This window comes from Salmo trutta, chromosome 37 (assembly GCF_901001165.1).
Source record: "Salmo trutta chromosome 37, fSalTru1.1, whole genome shotgun sequence".
Lineage (NCBI taxonomy): Eukaryota > Metazoa > Chordata > Actinopteri > Salmoniformes > Salmonidae > Salmo > Salmo trutta.
In genome coordinates, this window is record NC_042993.1 from 11,132,931 (window position 1) to 11,154,277 (window position 21,347).

General features: G+C 44.1%; 1 protein-coding gene across 2 annotated transcripts; it reads left to right on the forward strand.

Annotated features, from left to right (window-relative positions):
* Nucleotides 1-998: 998 nt before the first annotated feature.
* On the forward strand, nucleotides 999-21,152 carry LOC115177325 (B-cell lymphoma 3 protein homolog). Of its 2 annotated transcripts, none has more exons than XM_029737983.1 (9): nucleotides 999-2,106; nucleotides 2,586-2,745; nucleotides 14,095-14,203; nucleotides 18,202-18,403; nucleotides 19,082-19,170; nucleotides 19,354-19,434; nucleotides 19,683-19,850; nucleotides 20,213-20,318; nucleotides 20,404-21,152. In XM_029737983.1, exons 1-9 carry the CDS (start codon nucleotides 1,455-1,457, stop codon nucleotides 20,922-20,924), a joined length of 2,088 nt encoding a protein of 695 aa, XP_029593843.1. In that variant the 5' UTR covers nucleotides 999-1,454; the 3' UTR covers nucleotides 20,925-21,152. The 2 variants fall into 2 exon arrangements, with proteins under 2 accessions (XP_029593843.1, XP_029593844.1); XM_029737984.1 differs by having other exon boundaries at nucleotides 19,357-19,434.
* The last annotated feature ends 195 nt before the right edge of the window (nucleotides 21,153-21,347 follow it).

Sequence of the window (21,347 nt, forward strand, 5' to 3'; positions counted from 1 at the left end):
GTCACACTGAAATTTGACCTCTGCTTTATCTCAACCCCTCCAAAAGACACACATACATATACAGTTTGGAGGAGGGGGCTGCCACATTGGGCGCCCATGGAGGAGGACTTGTGGGGGGTTAAGTGCCTTGCTCAAGGGCACAATGCCTTGACCATCAGATTTTCCCGTCTGACCCGGGATTCAAACTGGCAAACCTCCAGGTGGCTCACCACCCAGAAGGTTATTTGCTCCAATGACAGAGGTCAGATGGTCAGACAGAGAATCATCCAGTCAATGGTCCATCCAGTTACTGCTACAGGATATGAGTTTATCCCCAATAGGCCTATCAACTGTGGGGAGATCCCGCTGAATTGGTAAACCCTGGGAAACTACAGTGGAATGACACCGACGACACCATATGATCAACCGATTAGATCACAGGTGTCAAACTCATTCCATGGAGGGCTGAGTGGCTGAGGGGTTTCTCTCCTCTATTGTACTTGATAAATCAAGGACACTACTTAGTAAGGAACTGCCAACACCTGGTTGTCTATTGCTTAATTGAAAGGAAAAAACTGCAGACACTAGACCCTCCATGAAATGAGTTTGAAACCCCTGGATCAGACCACATGCAAACCCCTTTTTCCTCACAACTTCCTGGTGCCAAATGCGCTCCATACAGAATTCGAGCATTGTTTCTCTAGCATTGTTTGTGCAGTCATAAATTAAAATCAGAAAAAACATTTGGCATCGTTGACATACTAGATTAATCCATAGCCCAAACCGGGGTAAAACAGGAATTCTAACATTAAGTGAATTAAATCAATCATATATGCCTTAATTACCATTGAACACTTCAGTTACGTAGGCTACACTAAACCTTTAATATTTTAAAGGTGTTGGTTAAAAAAGTAGACCGTCAGAGCGCACTGTTTCAGTTTGCAAACAGGAAGGTAAAGAGTTAATTCTTATCCGAAAGGGAAAGCCCCGGTTTCGCGGATTTGGTTATGTGAATGAGAGAGAGAGAGAGACAGTTTACGGACTATTTGATTCGTTGCAATAAAAGAAGGAACACAATAGCCTATTGATTTTCTTCACTTGCCTACCTGCACTTATATTGCAGGTGTGTTACCGTCAGTTAGGTTATTCAAAAGTCTTATATTTATCATTCTGAACATTTACTACAACTCAGTTGTATGATTTAATTATTTTAAGAAACGTATTTGTATCAGTTTACACTAATCTTCTCAAAAGGAACATTTATGGATTTGGAGAATAGCTTCGAGCCATTCTTGTATTGGCATGACAAATTACATTATTAAACTCCCAATGCAAAACAACATTTGGATATTTTCGTGGAGAAGGAGACTGTGCCTAGGCTATAGAAAACATACATTAAATTGACATTTGAATCACTGCTATGTTTTGAGACGACAAACACCCGAGGCTGATTCCAGGCTACTTGATTCGTGTTCATGCCGAGGACCATGACCATGAACGGTCACCAGACTCAAACCACAGTGCCGCTGGATCTGAGCACCACAACCAGGGCGCGTGGGAGCGGCGCCGACAGGACTCCCACCAGCAAAGGTCGCTCCGTCAGTGTGAGAACGCAGTATCCCGCTGCCCCCCTCGCGGAGGATGACTGTCCAAACGGAAATCCCAGCCCCACTGTGGAGCCGCTGGAGCATCGTTGTGGAGTGTCGTTGATAAAACCTCCTGTGAAAACGGGAAACCCGTCTTTTCTGGAGAAAAAACACTCCCCAGCGGCAACTTCTCACACGCCGTTCACTCCGAACCCTGGAGAGAGCAGCACAACAGACACACGAACACAGAACATATCTTCCTCGTGGCTTCCATTTAGGAAACGTCCATTTCCTACTGAATGGGAGACGCCGGAACAGTCACGTACCCCACCCGGGAGAGAGGAGCGCTTATCCCCCTACAAAAACAAAGACTTGTGCTGCAGACCGAGTCCTCCAAAGATTTTATTAAAGAGCTACGACGATGAGAGCATTGGTACCCTGGCATCGGTCTCACACAGACAATTGTCCGCTGCCAGCGGTTTTGACAATGAACACCAAAGCATCGATCCGGTTCGTTCAATGCAAGCACTCCGTCCTTACTGTAAGTTAGTCGCCCTGGCAAAAGACGAGTGAAAAAATATTTAAATGAAAGTGTACAGACAATTACATTATTATTCAAAGTTTATCCTATCGCATTTTCATAGTTTTTTTTCTCCTAAGGATTACAACTTTTGTTTTGCTCTATATCAGACAGTCATGTTATAACTATTCATTTGACCATAATCAAAGTTATTGGTTTGAAAGAGAATATACTGCTGAATCAGTTAGTGGTCATTTGCTTTTATGAGTCAGAAACTGATTTTCTCTGTGGAATGTTCCTTCATAGATCGTGTGTCATTGTGCAGTGATTAGTCTTGTTTTGGAACCCCAGTCATTGAGAAACTGTTTTGCCAGACCTTCCAGCGATAAATGATTGAACTGATTAAAAACATGTCAATGGGTCACCTGTAATTTCCTTATTTCATGGCATTGTACCAAACATCTCTCTCTATCTACCCCCTCCCTCCCTCTGTCACCCAGATCCCTATCCAGGGTACCCATTCTACTCCTGGCCCAGCAGGTCACCGCTGGTTGTGAAGGTGCCTGTCTCTCACCTCCAGTCCTCTCTTTACCCGGGACACACCGAACACCTGCTGGCAGATGTTGCCCTGGCGACACGCCAAGACAACGATGGCGACACGTATGTTTGTTTTTGAAAACCCTACATGCATTGAACTTCTGTTAGTCTCATGTAGCAGATGGGGCCTAGAGTAGTACTGTTGCCCTGTGAGGGTTCCTTACTAACCCTGACTTCCTGCTAGGAGCTATGGACTGGATCGAGTTCAGTAAGTCATTTTTGTTTTCCATTTAATTTTTGTTTTTACATATGACCCTGATCAGTTAGGTATGTGTTGGAGGGAGAGGAGATGTCACAGTCTGTGTTTGTTTCTTTTGGTCTATGATTCCCCTGGCTGTGAGGGGTGTTGGTGGTGAGAGAGGAGTGTGCTGTGTGTACCCTTACCCCACCCCACTACATTCTTTACCTTCATTTCACTTCCTGTCTCTGTAATGATTAATGGAGCCAATTCTCTGCTCTGCTGCTCAGTGAAAGTGTCACTGGGTGAGGGGGATTCTGAGATGGAACTTAACCTCTGTGATCTGTACTGTGTGTGTGTCGTGTTCTGTGTCTGTTTGCATTGTTTGTGTGAGTATTCATGAGACACTGGCTTGCCTCTGGGAGGCTGGGCTGACTATTAGAGTAAGGTGACCAGATAACAACACATAACAAAAAATAACTAAGAAAGAAGATTAAAATATCCCATGGAATTAGAATTTTTTTGTAACATTTTTTATCTTTATTTATACCCCTTTTTCTCCCCAATTGGTATTTACAGTCCTGCCCCATCGCTGCAACTCCCGCATGGACTCGGGAGAGGCAAAGGTCAAGAGCCGTGCGTCCTCCGAAACACAACCCAGCCAAGCCGCACTGCTTCTTGACACAACGCCCGCTTCACCAGGAAGCCAGCCGCACCAATGTGTCGGAAGAAACACCGTACACCTGGCGACCATGTCAGCAGGCGTTGCACAGATGTCGCTAGTGCGCGATGGGACAGGAACATCCTTGCCGGCCAAACCCTCCCCTAACCCGGGCGATGCTGGGCTAATTGTGCACACCCCATTAGTCTCTCGGTCATGGCCGGCTGCGACAGAGCCTGGACTCAAACCAGGTTCCTTTGTGGCACAGCTAGCACTGCAATGCAGTGCCTCAGACCACTGCACCACTCGGGAGGCCACCCATGGAACTATTTTTAACTATACATTTCCGCTACAGTCCTTTCAAATACTTTAATTATTTATAACACAGAAATTGATTAACCCCTCAAATGTTTCTTAATTTTAGCCTACCATGATCATTTTTGAATCACCCCAGTTTGGTAGCCTATGTGGTTGGAAAGGTTTTCTGGCTATGGGCATGGTTGTTCATGCGGTTATTACAATGTATCACTGACCAAATGTTCTCATAGAAGGGAGCAAACAAGTTTGATACAAGTGGTGAGACAAATTTGACATTGAAATCTGATTGCATACAGCTTTTGATTACTGAAATATCAGCCTCAATTTAACTTCAGAGTTGCTTTTCTTTCTGGGGATAATCAGGGACATTTCCGGTACTAGCCGGGGACAGGCCACCAAAATCGGGGACTGTCCCCGGGAAATCAGGGACGTCTGGTCACCTTATGTTTGAGGTTAAGGAGTGGGTGGGGTACATTCAATCACATGTTAATACCAACCTCACGCACTGATGCCCTCTCTGACCTTCTACACCTGAGCACTCACCCGTTCACTGACAGAAATGAGAGGACGATACAAAAACACTCATGTGACTGAAATCATAAGTCCATCCAAGAATGGCATTGCAAAGTCATGTTCCTGTAGTTTAAGTGCTGTGTGTCACTCATTTGCATCCCATCACAACAAACACATGATCGAGAGAGTGCAGACCTGGATGTGGGTTTCGAGACATAGCAGTTACGCTTGGGATGATTTCATGTGATGTAGAGCCCAGGGACCAGCACTGAAATCAACCAGGAAGAAAACACCTTGCCATCTGATCACAAGATGTTTAAGAAAATGTATCCTTATAAAAGTTCATTTGCATTCCAGTGCTCGTTTTTTTTTACATCTTTTTTAAATATATATATTTTTTAAATCAAACAGTACCTAGGTGGTTGCGCTGGGGCTTTTGGGTGCTGTTCTCATATTTGGGTGCTGTTCTTATGAAGTCAAACTACTTGATGAAGTGGTAGACTGTAAAGAAGTGCATTTCCCTGGCTGGTACCTACTTGTATTGTGGTCTGTCTGATGAAAAGTTAGATTTCAGCAGAAAGACAGTGCTGCTTCTCAGCCCCCCACCACCATCCCCAAGTGTGTCTGTGTGTGTGCGTGCTTACGTCAATGGGGTGTTAATCCTCAGTTCTCATCGCCCCTCAGTTTCGGGAAAACCTCTGAGCGTGCGCCTCTCAATGTGTGACTGCGGTTTTCTCAGGTCTTTCTGTATCTCTCTGTTTTCATTTCTCTGTGTTTTTAAATGAATGAGCTCAAAAACCCAAACATCCGCTCCTCACTTCCTCATTTACCGCTCTCTCTCTCTCTCCCTCTCTCTCGCTTTTTCTTTTGATCTCTTCCCTGCTTATCTCTCATTAACATTCTCTCACCCCTCTGTCACACGCTCCCCTGTTCATCTCTCACCCCTGTCTCATTCTCCCTTGTTCATTGTCCATCTAGCTGCTTGATTGAGAGACAGCTGTGCAGTCAGTGCAGTAACATGGGGACAGTACATGTATTTGTGATGGGTATTGTCATGCTTATAGAATACAGGTGGGGATGAAGTTTGTTCAGCAGTTCCTTGTAAACCACATGTATAGTACCCAACAACTTTGGCTCACCGCTGTGCTTGGCCAGGGATATGCTTCTAACCTATGCAGACATGTAGGTAGGGGAGGGGTCAATAAACTGGAGGAAGTAGCTATAGTGCTGCCATGGCAAAAATCAAATCAAACTTTATTTATATACCACATTTCTTAGAGGATACATTTGCATTTCAAAGTGCTTTAACAAATAAAATAGTAAAACAATAATAAAATAAGTGGACATGAGACTAATTGATTAAAATAAATATAGAATGGTATACCATTTTTTTTTTATGTAATCGTATGACTAAAGCTAAAAGACTAAAAGACTAAAAGCAAGGCAAAAAAGGTTATGTCTTAAGATTTTTCTTAAAAATGTCTCCAGTTTCTGAGGCCTGCCCTCAGATCCTCTGGCAGTCTGTTCCAAAGGCCAGGACCATAGAGGCTGCTTTAAAGATCAATAAATAAAATATCTAATACTAACAGGCAACCATAAAGGCTATGTCAGGCTCCAGTCTCAAGGTGTTCCATGTGGCTCAGTTGGTAGAGCTTGGTAATTGCAATGTCAGAGTTGTTGGTTCAACTCCCACTGAGGTCCAGTTTCAAAAAGTAAGAAATGTATGCATTCTGGCTAACAACACCTGCGAATGACTAAAATGATTTTTGAAAAGGACTAAAATGTCTTCTGAAAAGGATGTATCATAAGTTGGACTGTGGTGTGTTTCTGGTTCCCTTTTTGTTTAATACACCCGTCTTAAAGTCATCACTCTCTCAGGTGATCTGCTGGCCACAGCAACCCGTATTCCCTCACCTCCCCCCAAACAGGATGCCGTATGTATGCCACTGCCAGTCTCTGTCACTCAGTGTGTGTGTAAGTGTGTGTTTGAGTGTGGCCCAGCGCTCCTGCGTCAGTGTGCTTTGGGTTATCTGGGGCTGTGGTCTGCCCCACTTCCAGGAACAGGAGAGCACAGTTTCATCTTGAGAGAGAGGAACCTTGTTCAAGTGTGTGATAATCTCACCATTGCATTGAATGGAGACACCTATTACTAGGTCAGTTAGGTGTTTGATAGCTTTTTGAGGAATGTAAGGAGACGCACCTCGCAAATAGTCATCTGGGGACTCTTTTTAATCAGAACTGATGCCATTACTGTTGCCATCCTCATTGTGCTGCAATAATGCATGTTTGTCGTCTACTCACATACTCCACAAATACATGTTTACTACGTGACGAAAAGACTGCTGCAGATTCATTCATTCTGCTTCCTCACTGCATGGGAGAACCCAGTCAGTGGTTTTTGATGGATTACCTATTATCACTGTAATCACTTGAGTGCCAATGTTGATCTGGTGGGAGTTTTTAGGTAAATGAAGGCGGTAGTGAAGTGCCGCTACTGTGAGCTCCGGAAGGACTTAGCTCTAGGCTATTTGCGCAAGGGATAAGTAAAAATCAGGTACGCTTATTTTATGATGTTTCCACCAGATCAGAGCATGACATTTTTTCCCCCTTTCATGCTGAGTGGTTATTGAAAGAGAGCTGAAAATATTTTTCAAATAGGATGACCTTGACATTCTCAATGGATGTAAAAACAGACTTAGTTTACTCACTGTTTGAGGTGACTTTCAGAAGTTCTACTGTGGTGGTGAGGTAAGACAATCAGAAATACTATCAGATCCCCAAATGGGCACATTTCTAGGCCTACATTTGCACGCTGACCAGGTAGCCTAGGCCTACTTGTATGAATAATCAGGTGCTGGTCCTTACTCAATATTGACAGAAGCGCTACAAATTACAATGAGTAAATTGACAACTCGTAAATGGAATGAAATAAACCAAAACATGTTCCTCAGAAGTGTAGCCTAGGTTGTGCATTCCTCAAACAACGTGTCCACTCCGACAATGAGAATGGTAAAATATTGTAGTAATAATATATTGAATGCATTAACAAAAATTACCATAAAACATTGTAGACTAGAAATTATGGAAATGAAAGGTAAATGTACTACTGGTGATACTAATGAGCAATCCCAGCGGCCTCCGCAATGGATTAGTCCACTGAGACAGACGGGAATCCGACAAGTCTCTTTTGCCATAAAAAAATATATACTGCTCAAAAAAATAAAGGGAACACTTAAACAACACATCCTAGATCTGAATGAATGAAATAATCTTATTAAATACTTTTTTCTTTACATAGTTGAATGTGCTGACAACAAAATCACACAAAAATAATCAATGGAAATCCAATTTATCAACCCATGGAGGTCTGGATTTGGAGTCCCACTCAAAATTAAAGTGGAAAACCACACTACAGGCTGATCCAACTTTGATGTAATGTCCTTAAAACAAGTCAAAATGAGGCTCAGTAGTGTGTGTGGCCTCCACGTGCCTGTATGACCTCCCTACAACGCCTGGGCATGCTCCTGATGAGGTGGCGGATGGTCTCCTGAGGGATCTCCTCCCAGACCTGGACTAAAGCATCCGCCAACTCCTGGACAGTCTGTGGTGCAACGTGGCATTGGTGGATGGAGCGAGACATGATGTCCCAGATGTGCTCAATTGGATTCAGGTCTGGGGAACGGGCGGGCCAGTCCATAGCATCAATGCCTTCCTCTTGCAGGAACTGCTGACACACTCCAGCCACATGAGGTCTAGCATTGTCTTGCATTAGGAGGAACCCAGGGCCAAACGCACCAGCATATGGTCTCACAAGGGGTCTGAGGATCTCATCTCGGTACCTAATGGCAGTCAGGCTACCTCTGGCGAGCACATGGAGGGCTGTGCGGCCCCCCAAAGAAATGCCACACCATGACTGACCCACCGCCAAACCGGTCATGCTGGAGGATGTTGCAGGCAGCAGAACGTTCTCCACGGCGTCTCCAGACTCTCACGTCTGTCACGTGCTCAGTGTGAACCTGCTTTCATCTGTGAAGAGCACAGGGCGCCAGTGGCGAATTTGCCAATCTTGGTGTTCTCTGGCAAATGCCAAACGTCCTGCACGGTGTTGGGCTGTAAGCACAACCCCCACTTGTGGACGTCGGGCCCTCATACCACCCTCATGGAGTCTGTTTCTGACCGTTTGAGCAGACACATGCACATTTGTGGCCTGCTGGAGGTCATCTTGCAGGGCTCTGGCAGTGCTCCTCCTGCTCCTCCTTGCACAAAGGCGGAGGTAGCGGTCCTGCTGCTGGGTTGTTGCCCTCCTACGGCCTCCTCCACGTCTCTTGATGTACTGGCCTGTCTCCTGGTAGCGCCTCCATGCTCTGGACACTACGCTGACAGACACAGAAAACCTTCTTGCCACAGCTCGCATTGATGTGCCATCCTGGATGAGCTGCACTACCTGAGCCACTTGTGTTGGTTATAGACTCCGTCTCATGCTACCACTAGAGTGAAAGCACCGCCAGCATTCAAAAGTGACCAAAACATCAGCCAGGAAGCATAGGAACTGAGAAGTGGTCTGTGGTCCCCACCTGCAGAACCACTCCTTTATTGGGGGTGTCTTGCTAATTGCCTATCATTTCCACCTGTTGTCTATTCCATTTGCACAACAGCATGTGAAATGTATTGTCAATCGGTGTTGCTTCCTAAGTGGACAGTTTGATTTCACAGAAGTGTGATTGACTTGGAGTTATATTGTGTTGTTTAAGTGTTCCCTTTATTCTTTTGAGCAGTGTATATATATTTTATATTGCTCAACTAAAAAAATGTTGGTCGACCAAACAATCGACAAGTCGACTAATGGGGTCAGCCCTACAACAGATACACTTGTGAACGTGGTCAGGGGTGTTTGTGTGGTGATGGGTGGTTCTCACTTACCGGAAAGGGGAGCTTTGAGGAAAGAACCGACATACACGGCCAAACACAAGTTCTGCTTTTCACACTGATCAGACGGCTGAGTGGCTTCACTGTGCCGTATGGCCGTTAGTCAGGTCAGATTGCGAGAGAGGGGCGTCAACACTGTCGCACGTTTTACTGTTATGAGACTGTCTTGTGGTCATCTTCAGTTGCACCAGTCACCACAGTGCCGGTTAGAACTACACTTGTATGGAGATGGGTTTCAATTACAAACTGTCATTCCTATTGTGTCTTTCTCTATGTGAAATATTTCTTTACTCAAGTTGAACAAGAATTGAGGAAAACAAGGTTGTATTGGCTATGGTTTGTTGACATGTTTTGGTCTGTTACACTAGCTACACAGAAGAGATGGCTGGTTGTGATTGGTTAGACCTGCCTTCTGCATTGACGTCAGTCAAACACCCGCCTCCAAACCTCAGGCTCTGTATAATGTTACCACATATCTCCACACCTGTGCTATGCATTGTACGTGTTGTGTTGTGATTGTTTTGTGAAAGATGCATCCATCCAACCACTCTAAGTGTGTGTGAATATGAAGGTCTACGGTGACACAGGTTGATCAGAGATGAACAATGTCTCAATGATCAGTCTGTATTAGTAACATACTGCCCTACATGTTCCTAATGCATAATGTTAGGTTTAATTACTCATAAGTGCAGCTAGGCACGCACCTGTCTTCAAGAGAGGCAGTTATGAGATCCACCCAAGGCCGTATGCTGATAAGTGTTCCGTTAGGACTTGCCTTAAGCTCAGAAAGAATAATGTTTCGGCTTGGCACCCAAATATTACTTAAGCTGTCAAGTCCGTCTCTCTCTGCCTGGCAAAACAGGGCTAAGCTGTATGACCTCTCCCTATCTCACACACGAGCCCTCCAACATAAGTTGTCATTTATTTTTTTAAACCTGTTTAATTTGTTGATGCTAAGGGAATTGTTGGCTCAAGCTATGGACTAGTACTATTTCTACTGAACAAAAATAGAAATGCAACAATTTCAAATATTTTACTAAGTTACAGTTCATATAAGGAAATCAGTCAATTGAAATAAATGTATTAGGCCCTAATCTATGAATTTCACATGACTGGGAATACAGATATGCATCTGTTGGTCACAGATACCTTAAAGGTAGAAGCGTGGATCAGAAAACCAGTCAGTATCTGGTGTGTCTACGATTTGCCTCATGCAGCGCAACACATCTCCTACAGAGTTGATCAGGCTGTTGATTGTGGCCTGTGGAATGTTGTCCCACTCCTCTTCAATGTCTGTGCGAACTTGCTGGATATTGGCGAGAACTGGGACACGATTTTATTTTTTATTTGACCTTTATTTAACCAGGTAGGCTAGTTGACAACAAGTTCTCATTTACAACTGCGACCTGGCCAAGATAAAGCAAGGCAGTGCAACACAAACAACAACAGAGTTGCACATTGAATAAACAAACACAGTCAATAATACAATAGAAAAGGTATATATACACAGTGTGTGCAAATGAGGTAGGATAAGGGAGGTAAGGCAATAAATAGGCCATAGTGGCGAAATAATTACAATATAGCAATTAAACACGAGTGATCGATGTGCAGAAGATGAGTGTGCAAGTAGAGATACTGGGGTGCAAAGGAGCAAAAATAAATTACAGTATGGGAATGAGGTAGTTGGATGGGCTATTTACAGATGGGCTATGTACAGGTGCAGTGATCTGTGAGCTGCTCTGACAGCTGGTTCTTAAAGTTAGTGAGGGAGATATGAGTCTCCAGCTTCAGTGATTTTTTTAAAAAAAATTTGCAGTTCGTTCCAGTCATTGGCAGCAGAGAACTGGAAGGAAAGGCGACCAAAGGAGGAATTGGCTTTAGGGGTGACCAGTGAAATATCCCACGGGGGGCCAGCACAGAAAAAAAAATGTGTGAAATTGTATGAAATGTATGCATTCACTACTGTAAGTCGCTCTGGATAAGAGCGTCTGCTAAATGACTAAAATGTAAATGTAAAAAAAATACCTGCTGGAGCGTGTGCTACCGGTGGGTGCTGCTATGGTGACCAGTGAGCTGAGATAAGGCGAGGCTTTACCTAGCAAATACTTATAGATGACCTGGAGCCAGTGGGTTTGGCGACGAATGTGAAGCAAGGGCCAGCCAACGAGAGCATACAGATCGCAGTGGTGGGTAGTATATGGGGCTTTGGTGACAAAACGGACGATGTCGTACACATCGATCCAGAGCATCCCAAACATGCTCAATGGGTGACATGTCTGGTGAGTATGCAGGCCATGGAAGAACTGGGACATTTTAAGCTTCCAGGAATTGTGTACAGATCTTTGCGACAGGGGCATTATCATGCTGAAACATGAGGTGATAGCGGCGGATAAATGGCACGACAATGGGCCTCAGGATCATGTCACGGTATCTCTGAGTATTCAAATTGCCATTGATAAAATTCAATTGTGTTTGTTGTCCGTAGCTTATGCCTGCCCATACCAGGGAGGCAGATAGCCTAATGGTTAGAGCGTTGGACTAGTAACTGAAAGGTTGCAAGATTGACTCGCCCACACAACACCATACACGTTGTGAGGTTGGTTGGACATACTACCAAATTCTAATTCTAAAATTACGTTGGAGGTTGCTTATGGTAGAGAAATGAACATTCAATTATCTGGCAAAAGTTCTGGTGAACATTCCTGCAGTCAGCATACCAGTTGCATGCTCCCTCAAAATTTGAGACACCTGTGGCACTGTGTTGTGAGACATCTGCACATTTTAGTGGCATTTTATTGTCCCCAGCACAAGGTGCACATGTCAAATCTAATTTTATTTGTCACATGCGCCAACTACAACAGGTGTAGACCTTACCGTGAAATGCTTACTTACAAGCCCATAACCAAAAGTAAAGTTCAAGAAATAGAGTTAAGAAAATATTTACTAAATCAAAATAAAATAAAAAGTTACACAGTTGAATTACATAACAATAACAAGGCTATATACAGGGGGCACCGGTACTGAGTAAATGTGCGGTGGTAGCAGCAGTGTCAAAACAACTGGGGGGGGGTGTCAATGTAAATAGTCCGGGTGGCCATTTGATAAATTGTTCAGCAGTTTTATAGCTTGGGGGTAGAAGCTGTTAAGGAGCCTTTTGGACCTAGACTTGGCGCTCCGGTACCGCTTGCCATGCAGTAGTAGAGAGAACAGTCTATAACTTGGGTGACTGGAGTCTTTGACAGTTTTTTGGGCCTTTCTCTGACACCGCCTGGTATATAGGTCCTGGATGGCAGGAAGCTTGGCCCAAGTGATGTATTGGGCCAGACGCACTACCCTATGTAGCGCCTTACGGTCAGATACTGATCATCCTGTTTAATCAATCCCACACTTGTCACGTGGATGGATTATCTTGGCAAAGAAGAAATGCTCACAAACAGGGATGTAAACAAATGTGTAAAAAATTAGAGAAATAAGCTTTTGGAACATTTCTGGGATCTTTTATTTCAGCTCATGAAACCTGGGACCAACACTTTACATGTTGCGTTTATATTTTTGTTCAGTGTAGGAATGTATGACATAACTTACAACTCTCTGAAAGAGGATGACATATGTTTTGTCTCAGGACATAACATTTGTATTGTATAGGCCTGCAGCACGTACCATTTGTGACCAGTGTTAAAAAGCCAACAAGGTAGATGCTGGAGATTAAAAAGGTGTTCTGCTAAATTTGTTTTGTATAAGAGCTGTCATAGAGTTGTCTTTGAGCAATGCATGAAAGATGGTCTCTTTGTGTGTAGGCCTATGTATTTTTCTTTATCTTCCATTTCCACTTTGCAGTATGCAAATATGTTGTTACTCATCTCCTCAGACTGTCTTTAGTTGTATGTGCATTAGGTAGACATGCCAAACACCGATATGTTCTTTAGTCTGTTGTAACTCTGTATAATGGACAACAGATCAGGAAGTAGACAAAAAAAAACTTACATTACCGTAAATTTGTGCCAACCCCAAATTCTCAGAGAAGGTACTTTTAAATTGTTCTCTCAAAATGTCCCTACCCAATTTCCTGTCATAACCTTTTTTCTCTTGTTCTGCATTTACGATTGATATTCATTGGAGGAAGCTGAAAGACATGAAAACACACAGAAAGCCCCTAATAGAGACTGTAGTTCTAATGGTTTAATGGTGATTATCTTCCCCAATACAGAGGGCTGTGCCATTGTCACACAACAGGAAATTATACCAAACCAAACGAGTTTACTGAAATTAGTTTCTGATATATTTTTTTTTTTCAAGAACTCCTGTCATTCTTCCTTATTCCTCTGTTCTTTCACTTTACATACCATATAAATAGCAGTTTCCTAATCACCTTGATCAGTTTTCAACAGGCTTTGTAATGAGTCACGCACCACACTGCTCTCCTCTCAGCCTAACTGTCAGTTGTGGAGAATCAGGTCATAGGTCAAGTGAAGTTGGCCAGTGCTCAGTCATTCAGTAATATATAGGTTATGGGTTAGCCTGAATTTGTCAAAACATATTGTGGGCTTGTGTAAACTTTCTACTGCAATTGTGTAAAGGTTTTACACACAGCCAGCCATCACATGCCAGTTCGTGTGTCAGTCCGTTTGTAGGCCATAGGATTTCTCTGGCTTAAAGGTTAGTCAGGATGTTTCTGTGTCAGGACGTATCAGCAGCCACTTTACAATCATGCTGGAGTTGTGTGAAAAGGATGTGTGTGTCAATTTATTGGTTTAAATATCAGAATTTTGTGTGTAGTTTTGACTTGGGGGTGTGTGTGTGTGTGTGTTTGTTACAGGGCTCTTCACATAGCAGTGGTGCAGGGGCAGGAAGCTCAGATCCAAAGAATGATCCTTCTCCTGGGACTGGTTAACACAGACCTGGACATCTACAACAACCTGAGACAGGTGAGATACATGCACGAGCACACACAGCTGTGTTTTCAGAAATGTTAGGAGTTTTTGGAGTGTAAAAATCATATTTTCCCTAACCCCAAAACCCTTAAGCTTAAAATAGCATTTGTTTTCCTACATTTTTCAGGACATTACGGTGAAATGTTAGGACATTGGGGTCCTGATGATATAGGGAAACATATACACACATACACACACCTGCCACTCACTGCAGACTTCAGAGCACAATAAGGAAAGGTGTGAAAGAGGAAGTCCTTGATTTCCTCCTCACCCAGCCTCTTTACCGTACAGACACCTCTCGGCTGCCGGTTATCAGAAGAAATGTACAGTTTCTGGTTACCTGTGCTTAACGCAGGCCAAAGTCACATGCGCAAGCCTATTGCTTGGAAGGATGTGCTATGATTGGTATCCTTTGTTCAGGGCTGTGTGTTCTGAAGTGATGTTGATTTGTGGTCTGTTCTGTTGGGTTCTTCTGCACCTTTCTATCAATGCCCCATGGCCTTTTCCCATCACTTTCAAATGAGTCCTCTTCCTCCCTCCAGCGTACCACCACGCCCTGTCAATGCCACATTCTCTCTGCAGCTCTGTTAGTCTGCTTAATCACCCCAGAGAAATCATCCTGAACCCTTCATACAGAGACACACACACACACACACACACACACACACACACACACAGCTGGGGTTTCAGACAACACATTGCTCACTTACCAGAAATAACGTCAGTACCATTTGTTGTGTGTTCTCACCGTTGACGTGAGACTGAGGCATTTACAGTGATATCCTGTCTGTAGTGTATAGTCTAGCAGACAGGCTGCATACGTTCATGCCATGTGAGGAGCCAGGGGGAGATTTCAGTCCAGGCTGAGAGACATGATGTTCTCCACGATGATGTGACTACCAGATAGGGTAGTTTTGTTATCTAGCACAGACCTATTGCCAAGCCTGAGAACCCATTTTCTAATTGTTTATTAGATTTGTCAGTTATAATCACAAGTAAATGACTATATAGGATAGTCTGTAACCCCAAATAAAAATCTTAAACGCACTCCACAATACCTTCACATAAAGCCTGCCAAGCTCTTTTGACAATGCCAGATAATCATACTGTGTCAGCAAAAAAACAACTTTCTCTAGCAGTTCAATATGTGTTGTACAGTCCAAACAACACTTCAGTGGTCACTTTAATTAAACGGTTTGACAGAGTTAATACCAGTACTGAGTTGCATGTGCACATTGTGCGACTACCAGATCAGCTGCAGCACTGGTGCTATGAAACAGCTGTTTGATACTCCCACACTGTCACTACTACTAACCAAACACTGACATCTACTAGCTGGTGCACTTCCCAATTCTCTGGCCAATGCTACTCCCATGTTAGATTATTCAAGTTCCCTGGTAACTGTTCAGATATTGCAAATTAATGACCATGTCCTTAATGCTACTGTTGCCACTTTGTACATTATGCTTTGGCTGTCTGTGTGTGTGTGCTTGTGGCATGCAGTGTATTGTGTGAGGCTTCTACAGTGCATATGTATGTGCACTTAGTATCCTCATTCTGAGAAGTCACATGACCCCCCCCCCCCCCCCGCTCTGCGTTGTTTCTCAACATAAGTTGTTGCTGAGGTTTAGAGGGTAGAATCAGGGACTTTCCCTTTCTGCGCTAGTCTCCATCTCTCTGGCTGTCTATCTCTCTGATCTTAACTCAGTACATTGTGAGTTGACCCCTCCTATAACTGCATAAATTATACAAATTATTGAAACTTGTAAAGACGTAGTAAAATGAGCTCTTCCATGGTATGGTAAGGGACTTTGTTAGTCTTTCCTGGGAAGTTGCACAACTAGAACATTAACAGGAAGTACACCCAATGCACACCTTTAATTTCTCATTGTTTTTACCTCCTCCCCCTGTTCTTTGTATCTTTGTCTGGCACACAACCACCTGCTCAAGGCTTTTCCTCATACCTAGAACTCTCCCCTCCACTCCTCTGTTCTTCTGGTTTATCTGCTCATTTCATTGGAATGTAACTCTGTGGACACACAGCCAGCAGGGGAGAGGGAAGGGATTTTCCCTCTCTTATCCCATCTTTCCCCTTGCCTGTACTGCTTCCAGCTATTCCTCTCCCTGGCTTTCTTACCCTATGCTCCCCCTTCTTCTTACCCACTCCCTCCCCACTCTCTGCCCCTCTTATCTGTTTTGTTGTTTGTTATTCTGGAATGGTTTACAGGAAGCTAGTACTAAACTCAATGAACTTTGGAGTGTTTTTGGACCATCATAAAAGCCTTTATTTGACCTGTGCCTTTGATTAAGTATTGTGACATGTTGCTGGTTACGTCCTTTACGGCTTCATGTTCAGGGACATTCTAGGGAGTACAAGATGACTGAGTCAGACTGTTGGTAGTTCATGGGAGGTCAAACACTAGGGTGTGTGTGATCAGTCATGAGTAACTGACGATTCAGGGAAATAGGAGTGTTTTCTCAGGAAGTGAAGGCCACTGGCATTGAGACATTGGAGGCATTTCAGTGTTTTTCTCCCGCCAGTGCTTTGGTATTGTACTGCTGTTCTTTACTGGAACATAGCCTCACACCCCCCCCCCCCCCCCCCACACACACACACACACACACACACACACACACACACTAAGTACGTGCTTTTTCTGAATCAAAAGTGAAACTAAATTATCATCCTGACCACTGAGATTGTTCAGCATGATTAATGATAGATTCCACATCAAGTGACTTCCCTGAACCCTTTCTGCATGTCTCTGGACAACTGACAAAGTTAACATTTATCAAATCAGGTTTTATGAATTAAATAATCATTGGCCATCTCTGGAAGATCCTGGATTGCTCAAGTGCTTTCAGTAAACCCGTCTAGGGATTTGAATCTGCAATCCCCTGCATAGTGGTATGTCTCTGGAATCACCGGGGTCGGGTCCCGGGATTTCCTACACAACATGGGCTGTTCCTGACACCAAAACAGGTTTAACCTTATCAATGATCACATTCGACCTGGCTCGAAACAGCATTCGTTTTTTAAAATACCTTAGGTGCACCACCTAATTTTGAAACAAGAAAAAACATCTTTATGGGGCTGTATCTTCATCTCCTTGCTGTTTTGTATTTTGGACTTTGATGGTGTGTTTACCGTCCCGTGTGGCGTTTATCTTTGTCTGCCGATGGCTAATGCTGATAAAGCCAGAAAGGCCTCTGTGCCTTGACTGGGCAGCTCTGGTTTGTTTGGGGACGTATGCCCAACCTTATCTAGCCCATCGTTTATAAGCTCTTGTGACCTTCCCCCTGCAGAACAGGATGGAGATGAAATGATGCGATTCCATTAACAGGAGTAATACACCAATCTCTTCTTCTTCCGCTCTTGGTAAAAAAAAAAAAGGTTAACCTCATAAACCGTGCGTATGTACAAAATATACCCCCAAACATGCGTTCACGCAAAAGTTGGCATTTATGACTCCAAACTTTAGACCATGTGTATGCACAGTTTCTAGTGGTTGAAGTATTGCATTGCAAGCAGGCAAGTAGATTAGTATTTTGTGCAAACACGGGATTTGATGGACACACATAACAATAAACAAGTTAATAAAAAGATGCAATCATTTGCCTTTAGTGAGAATCTATTTCATTTATCTTTGCATTTTAAAATAATTACAAATAGGCATTAATTCCTGGGCTATTCTTTTTCATTTCCATGATCATTGCATAAAAAATCCCTCACCTTTTCTGTGATGGTTTAATACTCACGAGGTAGCGAAGGCCTACAAGGAGAAAGAGTAAAGGGGCACACAACCAGGAAACATGCGTATGTATAGCGTGTGCCAAGTTTATAAATCTCAATATTTTTGTACGTGTGCTGTCTTTTCATAAATAGTGACCTGATATTTAGTGTGAAATGTACAGTTATGAGGCCCCTGGTTTTCAAATGTTCTTGTTTAATGATTGTCTAAAGATTAATTTTCTATCTCCCTCTTTCTCAGACCCCTCTTCATCTGGCTGTGATTACCCATCAGGCCCAGCTGGTGGGGGCGTTGCTGCGTGCGGGTGCTGACCCGGGGGCTCTGGACCGTAACGGTCAGACAGCGGTCCACCTCTGCTGTGAACACGGCCAGCAGGCCTGCCTCTCTGTGGTCCTTTCCCACCCCTCCATCTTGACTTGCCTGGAGGTCCGGAACTATGAGGGTAAGTTACTACTGCTACTAAGTTGACCTCAATTCTGTTTCAATTGAGACAATTCAGGGGATTAATTTAAATTCAATTCATAAATTCAAAATTCCCCTTAACTTTCCAATGTGACCTAATTGACAGTCTATAGCAGAAACAGCCAGCTCCTTTGTGGTAGTCATGCCAGACATGACTAAAACAATACTAGATCTAGGATGTATACTACTACCCCAAATAAAGCCAGTAACGCCCCCACAATGATTACAACATTCATGCCTAATGTATAGAAATTCCCATATTCATGTGGGAATATTTCTGAGTTGCGACACAGATACTAACGTTATATGTAGCACACATTACAAATGTTTGCTGCCTGACTTAAGTTGTGTAAGTTGAATAGAATTGCACTGAAAATGACCTACCCATTTGATATGATTAGAGCTTAATCTACTGGTATTATTGATTCTCACATATCCCCCTGTTTGACTCATGCTGTGGGTCCCATGGTGGTGGGTGTGTGAGGCAGAGAGGGGAAGAGGGCATTTCCTGCTGTGGTGGTCTGTGTGACAAGTCTGGGCACATCATGGTTTGCCTTGTACTCAAAACAGCAGAAAGCCCCTAGAATACACATGGGCTCTAGAGCATGTGATTCTCTCCCTAACTGCTTACCCCCCCCCCCTCCCCTCCTCTCTCCAGGACTCACCCCTCTCCACCTAGCTGTACAGGGTGGAGACAAGGAGCTGGTCAGAATGCTGCTGGATGCTGGGGCGGACATCAACGCTATGGTCAGTCACCTCCCCTACCTAACTCTCCATCTCTCCCCTTAATGCTGGGCCATTTCAAATGGGCTTTGAGTTATTCTGGCATACTGAACCTACTGCATCATCCAATTACTCAATACCAGGTAATACTCATTACAGTAATTCCAGTTCCACTTTACAGAATGTCCCCATTCTCCTCTCTCTAAGCAGGACATCAAGAGTGGCCACAGTCCTCTCATACACGCAGTAGAGAACCACAATATGGACATGGTGCACTTCCTCATAGAGGTAAGGCTACATGTGTTGTATGTGACTCAGCTGTTCTAAGTCAGCTCATCTATATTTAAAATGGTCTGTAGATCCTCCCCTGTTCCCCTTTAGGTTTAGATTTCCTTTCTGGGAAGATGATTTACAAGAAAAATTTTAAAAGTGATTCTGTTTAGTTACACATCGCCATCCAAGACTGACTGTGTTACTTATTTTGACATTTTCTCAACAATCTCCCGCTTCCTCTCTCCCTGCCCCCTCCTCATCAGAATGACTGTAATGTGAATGTCCAGTCGTACAGTGGGAACACGGCCCTGCACAGTGCCTGTGGGCGAGGCCAGGTAGACACAGCCAGGCTGCTACTGAAGAACAGAGCCGACAGCAGTGTGAAGAACTACCACAATGACACCCCTGCGATGGTGGCCAAGAACAAGAAGGTGAGGGAGGAGAAAATGAATGCACTGGATCTATGGAAGAGGGTCTTTTTTTCTGTTTCACGCTTATCAATAGCTTCACACATGTGTAGGAGAATAAAAACTGAAGTTAGTGGGTTAAATGAACGATAGTGTGGACATAGGACTAAACTAATCCTTGTGGGTGCTTCCCTCTAGTGGCTGTACCTAATAACAATTTTCTTGTCATCACAACAAACTGTACCAACAATAAAACATAAATAATCTAAGGAATGCGATCACTCAGTAGCAGGCCCCACAGATGCAGTGAACTCACTAGTTGTCATTGCAGCACTGTTGCTGTCTGTCCTCTCAGGTAACCTAACCCTTTAGATCTCTGTCCTCAGGTAACAGATGTACTACGAGGGAAGGGCTCCAGAAACCAGCAGCCCAAAGCTCAGCAGTGTGTACCAGCCTCACCACACAGGAGCACACCCCACTCACAGAACAGAGGTAATGGGGAGACGAGCACGTATTTTGATGTGCATCATGCATTCGGGCACACAGTAAACTCATCACATCCCTCCTCTGTCCCCAGGTTCTCCATCTCCCAGCCTAGGCCTTTCACCATTGGCCACTCCCACAGCTTCGCCTCTTCACCGCAGCGCATCCCATTCCCCCAGGGCACCTCCCACTCCCTCTCCTCACAGCCAATCAGCAGAGAGCCTGTCAGGCCGCCAGTCTCCAATGAAGCCCCAGGAGAGCGAGCAGCTGCCGGTGAGGCTAGGGTCCGACAGGATGACTGCAGTGGACATCAGCCTGGCCCAGAGAAGGACGTACTCACTGACCCACAGCTACCCTCCAGCAATGCACCACCAGTCCCCCATCACTGATGCTCAAATAGGACAATTACTAGCCTACTACTCCCCTGGAGTCCAGAGACCTCTTTATCCAGAGCCTCCCTTTATCCTCCTCCACAGCACCATCCCTTACCCAGCCACTGTCTCTACCGCCTCCCAAATGACCCCTGGCCAATCCCGGCCCTCCAGCCACTGCAGCGACCAATCAGATGTCTCCATCATGAGTGTCAGCAGCAGCATGGGCAAAGGTAACAGTTGACAAAGAGATGCGCTTTCAGTGTCCCTGCTGAGTTAGGTTCCACCACTGTTGGTTGGTGACTAGAAGGACTTGAGCTTGAAACAAGAAGGTACAGTTTGTTTACTACTGTTGGACTATAGAGCCGGTATGATTATGTACCTCTAGATCTCAGCTGGATGCATTTGTCATGTGACTGCATTAGTCTCTTTACAAATCCATATGCAATGAAACCTACACTGGAAGAATGAACATTGCAGTTTCCTGAATATCACCGTGTGTGTGTGTGTGTGTGATGGGCTGTTTGGAAACTGGAGCTCCAGGAGGTCTTGAATGCTGCCACCTTACTTGAAACTCATGATGCATTTTCCTTTTCTGGTTTACTTTGAATAATATATATATATATATATATATATATATATATATATAGTGTGTATAATTGATAAA